The sequence below is a fragment of the Egretta garzetta genome, unplaced genomic scaffold (assembly GCF_000687185.1).
Source record: "Egretta garzetta isolate BGI_Z169 unplaced genomic scaffold, ASM68718v1 scaffold238, whole genome shotgun sequence".
In the NCBI taxonomy this organism is placed as follows: Eukaryota; Metazoa; Chordata; class Aves; order Pelecaniformes; family Ardeidae; genus Egretta; species Egretta garzetta.
The window spans coordinates 255657-263805 of record NW_009260402.1 but is presented as its reverse complement, the minus strand read 5'-3'; the positions used below and the strand labels follow the sequence as shown (position 1 = coordinate 263805).

General features: G+C 48.9%; 1 protein-coding gene across 1 annotated transcript in view; it reads right to left on the bottom strand.

Moving 5' to 3' along the window:
* The window catches only part of GFPT1 (glutamine--fructose-6-phosphate transaminase 1), a 44242-nt gene that overhangs the window by 15200 nt on the left and 20893 nt on the right, over positions 1-8149 (bottom strand). Inside the window, exons 6-8 of the mRNA XM_035898927.1 lie at positions 6375-6509; positions 5317-5378; positions 4444-4537 (exon numbers count right to left, since the gene is read on the bottom strand). Of these exons, the coding sequence (XP_035754820.1) occupies positions 4444-4537; positions 5317-5378; positions 6375-6509 (291 nt within the window). The remainder of the gene's footprint in view (positions 1-4443; positions 4538-5316; positions 5379-6374; positions 6510-8149) is intronic.

The following is an 8149-nucleotide window of genomic DNA, read 5'->3' as shown; positions in this document are numbered from 1 at the left end:
CGACAAATCCGAAACGCAGCCGCCACGTCAGCCTCAGCCAGAGGTCCCAAGGCACAGTACCAACATGAAGCACTATTTTCACCACTCTGCGTGGTCACAGTAAATTTAACGGCGACAATAGACGAGGGCAGCGTACTGGCACGCGTAGTGCCGAGCCCTTTCGCAGTTTGCTCGTGAGGTTTTTATGTGCTTTTGAGTTAAGCCTGCAAGGGTAACGTCAGTGCAGACTTTCACGTTTACAGGAAAATATAAAGAAAAATTTAAATGAAAGTTTGTGCGTGGCTCCACTAGCAGAAAAGAATTTGAGCTGCTTTGTGAGCAGTCACATTTACCGACATTTTCCCAGTTGAATCCGCCCTGTTCATCATTTTAAGTTTCTCCTGTGCTTCTGTTTCACTGACTTCCCTGAGGCTCGAGAAATCGAGCGGGATTGCTCATTCTTTGTCACTTCATCTCAGCACTGGGGAAATTCTTCCGGAGCTGCCACCTGTGCAGCCACGCTGCTCCCCTGAGCCCCGGCAGAGGTAACCCAAACCTATTTTTGCCTGGCTGAGCTCATGTGCTCAGACACGGATCAGGAGTACAGGAGGAGTACTGGGCCTTGCTCCTGAGCCATCGCAGACAACTGCCTCAAAAAAACTGTACAGCCGGTAAACTGCCGCGAGTCTTCCGCTACTGCCAGGGAAGCATCCAGGTGTGCCGAAGGGTACGGGACGACGAGGCAACTTCTGAAAAACTTCTACTGAGCCTTTAAGAGCATTCAGTATTTCACCAGGGATCCCTTCTCTGGCAATTCCCGATACCCCGCCTCGCCTCCTCTTTAACTCCAGAAAATGCTTCTCAGTGGCGCGGCTCATCAGGAATGCAGATGAGGAGCAAAACACCTACAGCTCCCACGAAATTATTTGCCAGTCACTGTGCACGGTATGGGAAGGGGCGGGGGTGGATTAATCAGCTTATCAGGCAAAACGTGACTATGGCTGGAGAATAACAAGAGGGAAGTTACTCTGTTACGTATTTATTCCATAAGCTCTAACGTTGTGCCTCAGCTGCTGGGCACTGATCTGACTGGGTGACAGAAGTAGAGCTCACGACGTTTAGATTTATACTTTTGTAAATGAAAATGTAAAGAAAAAATACTGCTTTCATGTTGATACTCAGAAAGAAGGTTCCACTCAGCCAAGAGTTCAGAGCCCTCCGCTTTAACTAAGTCAGCAAATGAGGAAAACAGCTCCTTTGTCGTGGAGCTGAGAGAGGACAGGCGGATTTGTTGTTGAGAAAGGACAGAGCAGAGGTGGTAGCGGCCGTTCTCCAGCAGAAGCACCCGTACTTGATCAAAACATGCAAATTTTGTTTCTCAAAATACAACATTTCTCTGCATTGACTTTATTATGCTGCATTGCTTTCCTGTATTAGAGATTCTACGCTGGAACGCGTCCTAACTGTGCACATAGGCGTGCACCATACGTACAGCTCACCAAGGGGCGACTGCCATGTTACAGTGAGCGTTATCAGGCAGTGACGCTTGTTATGGTAATGATGGATTTGTCCAGGTTGCCCATTTCTCTATGGATAACCTGGATCGTGGTCTACAGCACCCACCTCCCATTTACTAGAATTTAGAAGCAACACAGAAGTAATCTTTTAATCTTTTCCCTTCTAAATCAAAGAATGGGGACATCATGGAGGATTAACACAGGTATAGTAAAAATTGGGCAGGGGATACGTGTTTTGAGTCTGTTCTGATACCACCTCGCCCCCCAGTATGGCCATCCCAAATGCATGGCAGCTCTGCGAAGGTCCTACGGCAGAGATTAACGGGGCTGCTGCTCCACAGACTGTTCCGAGCTCGCTTGAGCATTAAAGTTCTGGGTTCTGTAAGCAATGCTGTCAGCTGACAGCACGATACGACTAACGGAATTATAGTCGAAGACACTCAAATCCATGGTCCATTTTTCAGAAAAGCCTTGGTGCTTCTGAAAGCTGAGGGACTTTGGTTCTTAAAGCCACTGGGAATCAACCTGACTCCAGAGTTTTACTCCAAGCACTTCAGACCGACTCAAGAGGGACATTTGGTGAAAAGAAACAAAACCTCACACGATGTTTGATTCAGGCAAACCAGCGCCTGACAGAGAACACACACAGCTCACCTTTCAGCACACGGAGGGTTGTTTCTCCCCCAGCAAAAGCCACAGATTTCCCCCCCTGGGCTGTCAGTGCCTGCGGCTGGAATCCCCTTTATTTACAGCAGCTAAGAACCCGATCCTTTTCCCTTACGGAACAGGGGGCTCCCAAACTCAGTTCACCACATCACGTACGATGGGTTAGCCTTTAAAAAACCTACTTGGTGTGAATTAAAGCGGTTCACCCCGATAAGTGAGCAAAGGGGGGTAAGTTCCAGCCTCAGGTCAACCTTGCAGCTTCCACCAGAGGCAACTCAGAGTCACACTACGCCAGGAGGGGAGGCCACAGCGCTCTGGCACGCTGAGCTCCAGAAGAAATTTTGGAGACCGCTCGTGTTAGGATTATGAGCAGCCTCCTAACAGGGTTTCACTCTTGTTTTGTGGGGGTTTTTTTTGGGGGGGGGGGTTGTTTGGTTGGTTGTATTTTTGTCAAATGAGTAGGTTGGGACTAGAGAACTGTGACAGCAGTATCACTGAAGGCTAAAAAGCAGGGCAGTGAACGAGCAAAGGGAGGAATCACAAGTATGTCTTCCAACAGCATTTAACATCTCATATGGTTATTTTATGCAGCAGAGAATTAGGAGCAATTGAAGTAGCAGAAGAGGGGAGTCAGCTGATAGAATAGCAGCGTAAGTAGAAACACAAACAAAGAATTAGATGTTACTAATATTCTGTTGTTTTTAATGAACTAATTTGGATTCTTGACAGATAGCCTGCCAGGATAATAGGCCCTATTTTTCATAAACAGTAAGTCTGGTCCCAGCACTGGACTTTTTCTAATTCTGCAACCTGTTCTGAGTGTTAATTACATACCCTATTCTTTTGCTAAAGAAAGAGAGAGTGAAGACACAAGTGAGTAGTCTTTTCACAGTTCAATTAAAGTTGCCTGTTTTTGTTGTGGTTTTTTTTTTTTGGGGGGGGGGGGTTGTTTGGTTGGTTGGTTTTTTTAAGGTAGTTTACTGTTTCCTTCTGTAATCAGAGCTGCAGGGAGCACGCAGCACAACCTGCACCAAGTCACTGGATTTGTGCACGTGCTGAGCACAATGTCAGAACATTTGAAGTGGCGTGGGTGGGCTGACGGGTGTGTTTTCCCGTGCGTGTTGCTCATGGTGTTTCTGATCAAGAAGGAATTCTGATTATCCCATTTGTTCCACTACATACACGGAAAGCAATAACCACATATTAAAGACACAATGCAGATTTGTCTCATTTATGATTCCTTTCCTAAGGAATTGGGAGGATTTGTCTGAGATGTCAAATATTAGATTTTCTCTGGTAGGCACCTTCCTCCATTTTTATGGATATTCCATCAACAGAATGATCCATAGATTGTACAGCTGAAAGTGTAAGTGGGAAAAAAAAAACACAAAACAAACTTCAGAAAATCAGTCGGGGTGGGGGAAAAAAAAAAAAAAAAAAAGTGTTACATACATACGTCAAGGATTACTGCTAATTATCCAGCACCAACCAGGAGTTAACACCGACAAAGCTTACTGGACCTGGTTCTTCATGTTAATTGCAGCAAGCAATCGTTAGCAACTCGTTAGGAAGCGCTAAGACCCATGCCCAGAACTGAAGGGGTTCAGACTCCTCTGACAATGGTAAATTACGAGATCATTCTTAGCCACTTTCCACTTTCGAGGGTGCAACTATGTGGTGAAACACAGGTGTGGGAGAAAGATGGACGGACAACATAAATACAGGCTGTCTCACAAAGGGTAACGGCATTCTACTTATTAAAAATGAGGTTGGGGAGGCAGAGGAAAGGTCTTGGACAGTGAAAAGCCTCCAGCCTTCAACGCACGCTCATTTTTGTTCTTGAAAACAACCAAGTCCATGAATGCCCAAGGTGCCACTCACAAAATACAAATTTAAGCGTGCAAGTTTAACTGTACTGTTGACTTGACTGAACCATTCTATTCTATTCTACTGCATTAAGATGTGTTTTCCTTGCAACCACTGGCCATTAAAGCTTTGATTACAGAGCTAGAGGTCAGCGCTGCTGGTACGCGGGCAGATACCAGCGAGCAACAGCACATCCCTCAGCAGACAACCTCGAGGCAGGCGGTGGCATAGCACGTGGTGAAAAACCTGCTTAAAAAAAATTAAAATCTCTTTTTTAAAGTAAACTTCAAATGGTTTAATGGACAGATGGAATGCTTAAAGCGTAGTATGTATTCCAGAACACGCAGCTCTGTGTGGCACTATGCTTGTACACGGGGTCTGACTGTGTCTGGAACGTGGTTCCTCTGGGGGGGGCGTGCTCAGGCTTACCTGTCCGGTAGAGTATCGGGATGTGGTCGGTGGAGAGCTTGTGCTCGCTGCGCACTCCTATGAGCAGGGGGCTGCCTCGCCTGCAGGAAGACACCGAGTTACAGCCCTCAGCACCCAAAGACCCATCACCCTGACGCCCGACCTGAAGGGACCATTGTTCTCCAGCCCAGCAACTGAGCTGAACTAAAACCGAGCGAGCTCCTCCCAGACAAGCTGTTAGTGCTGCAAACGCAGGAGGCCACGAGACAGAGCGAAAGAATCTCTGAACAAACACAATGCAGGGACACGAGGAACCCGCCTCAAGTTTAGCGGGAACTCTGCAAGTGTAACTGCAACCCCACGGACACTGAACCAGCAACCCAGCGGCTGTCGCTGCCTGTACGCATCTACGAACAGCCATCGGCACCGAAATTCAAAACCTGTGCTGAGCACGGGTATGGTTAAACCACTTCCCAGCATCAGTTGGGTTGGAGTGGAAAACCTGAACACCAGGCTGGCCCAACGTCAAGTCAAACGGAGGCCTTGCGCATGTGTGCCAGCATGGGGAAGCACAAAGGAAGAGAGAAAAGCATCTCCCTCCCAAAGCCCTCACAGCCAGAGTCTAGAGAAGAAGCTGTTCCAGACCAGTGGCATGCAGGTGGTCGCTAAGGAATTTTCAAAACATTTTTGGGAATTTTCTGTTACGATCCATGGAAAACAAGAGAAAGGAAAGGAAAAACAACAGACGCCCTCACGCCAGCACATACAGCGTGATGAGAACCACCTCTACTCATCACCTTCTAACTTGGGGGGGGGGGGCCGCAAAAGAAGGTGACATACAGGGCGCAACAGGAACATCGTTTCCCACAGCAACACTTACCGGGTACCGACCGCTTGCCCAGGATAATGAACACTTTTGAACACCAGGGCAAAAGCACCTTCCTGGAACAAGAGAAATACAAACTCTTTATCCTTGCCTTTGAGGCTGGGGCTGCCATTTCAGGAGTCCCAGCCCAGAAGCTGCACCCATGTTTCTGCAAACAAGTAAGAGAGAGCAAGGAGGCGGCTTCACGGCCGTCTTGAGAGCCACCAAATGCTCCAGGCACCTGGTTCTGGCAGGGCGTCCCTCCCCCGAGCCCGGGTAGCTCATCCTCAACCGCTTAACGAGTCCTCTGAACTCCCAGACAGACGCTTGGCCATCCCTGGCAACCCGTGCAAGCGCTCCTGTGTTAGCCTGGAGCGCGGTGAGGGGACTTAGAAAGGCAAAGACCTGGTAGAAAAAGCCCCAAAACTTTGGGGTGTTTGCGCAGGTGTGGAGCCACCGACCGTTCAGGAGAGCCACCACAATCTGCCAGCAAAACGTGCTCCTGGTCTATTGCTGCTGCAGCTCCTGCCAGGCAAAGCACTGAAGAGCTGCCCCAAACCAGGCACTCCGGGACAAGAGGGGAATTGCAGATGGACCCCGTTCCTCTGCGCGGCTCGGCAAGACCCAACACGTGGAACCACACGCCATGCAGCGAAGCTCCCACAAGGGGTCAGCAGCTCTTCCAGCTGGAGGTTTTGTGGAAGATTTGAAGCACTCTGTCCCTTCCCGGCTCCCACCTCCCACACACTCGCCACCCAACACACCAGGGACTGGCTGCCTCGAGATGCTGTTGCACCCCGAAATTTAGACATTTTTCACACGAGTATTGACTAATGGTGCAGAAAAACGAACATTTGTCCAAGATGAACAGTCAGGGGTAGGAGAGGCAAAAACGCTCCTTGGCGCCGGCCACAGAACGCCCCGCGGCAGGCACGGCGCTGCACCGGCCAGGTTACCCTGGGCAATACTGGAGTGCAGCTGCTGTTTTGTGTGTCCGTCTGTCTGTCTACTGGGGGGCATCTGTCCCCCCGTCTGCCCCCGTGGCCCCAGCCACACCCTGCTCCCAGCATTACCAGCTGCTGGATGACCCTCTCCACCAGGGTGGTGAAGCTGATGTCGTCGCTGTCCCGGTTGTCGTACATGTACTTGACCAGTTTGGCGATGCTCTCCGTGTCCGTCTCCGACTCGAAGTCGTAGCCCTTGCTCTCCTGCAGCGACAGCGCACGCTGGGTGACCGGCCCTCGGCCCTCCCTGCTCTTCCTTCCTTATCTCCCCTTTCTTTCCAGCCCTTTTTCTTCCTTCCCTTCTTTTGCTTTTCCTTCCTTTCCCTCCCCCCTTTTTCCTTCCTTTGTTCCTGCATTTCCTTTTCCTTCCTTTTTTTCCCCTGCGTTTTTCTTCTTTCCTGCCTTTCCTTTTTTCTTTTCTTTTTATTCCTCCCTTTTCCGCCTTCCTGCCTTACCTTTTTTTCATGCCTTCCCTTTTCTCCTGCCTTCCTCCCCACCTTTCCCTTTTCCCTTCCATTTCTTCTTCTTGCCGTTCCTTTTTCCTCCCTTCATACTTTGCTTTTTTTCATCCTTTCCTGCCTTTCCTCTTTTTTCCATCTTTTCCTTTTTTCCTTCCTTTTTCTTTCCTGCCTTTCCTTGCTTTTATCATTCCATACTACATTTCCTCTTCCTTTTTTCCTTCCTCTTTTTCCATCCTTCCCTCCTGCCTTTCCTCTTCCGTTTTCCTTTACCTTTCCTTTTTCCATCCATCCTTCCATCCTCCTTCCTTCATATTTTCATCCTTCTTTCTCACCTTTCCTCTTCCTCTTCTCCTTCCTATACTTCCTTTTCCTTATCTCCTTCCTTCCTTTCCTCTCTTCCTTCCATCCTACCTTCCCCCTTCCTTCCATCCTACCTTCCCCTCTTCCTTCCTTTTTTCCTTCCCTCCTGACTTTTCCCTTCTTCCTTCTTTCCTGCCTTGCTTTCCCCTCCTGCATTTCCTCTCCACTTTTCCGTTTTTCTTTCCTTTCTTCATCATTCCTGCCTTTTTACTTACTTCCTCCGTAATTTCCTTTCTTCCATGCTTCTTTCCTGCCTTTCCTTTTCCTCCCCCTCCTGCATTTCCTTTTTCCTTCCCTCCTGCCTTCTCTTCCTTCTTTCCTGCCTTTCCTCTTCCTTTTTTCCTCCCCTCCTGCCTTTTTCTTCTTTCTTGCCTTTCCTCTTCCTTCCCTCCTGCATTTCCTCTTCCTTCCTTTCCTTTCTTCCTCTTCCATCCTTTTCTGCCTTTCTTATTCCTTCCTTCTTCCCTTCTTGTCTCCTGACTTTCTCCTTTTTCCTTCTTGCCTTTCCTCCCGCTTTGTTTCCTTCCTACCTTCCTTTGTCCCTGCCTTTTTCCCTAGCCTTCCTTTTTCTCACCCATCCTTTTCCTCCTTTCCTCCTTCATTTTCTCCTCCTTTTCCTGCATTTCCTCTCTGTTCCTTTCTTCCTACTTCCTGGCTTTTCCTTTATCTTCTTTTTTTCCTTCCTTCCTCCCTCCCTCCCCCTTTCCCTTGGACTCCTTTTCCTTTCTCACATTTCCTTTTCGTTCCTTTCCTTCCTTTCCATTTGTTGCCTCCCATTTTGTTCCTTCTTCCCTACCTTTCCTTTCCCATTTTCCTTCCTTTGTCCTTCCCCTTTCCTTCATTTCCTTGCCCTGCTTTTCACTTCCTTTCCCTTTCATCCCTCCTTCTTCCCTTTTCCTTCCTTCCCTCCTGCCTTCCCGCTCCGTTAGTGAGGGCATGGGAGAGCACGGGCGCCTGCAGAGCGAGGACGCCAGCGGGCGTGAGCGCGCGTGCAAGCGGGGCGGCGAGGGTGCAGAGCACGGG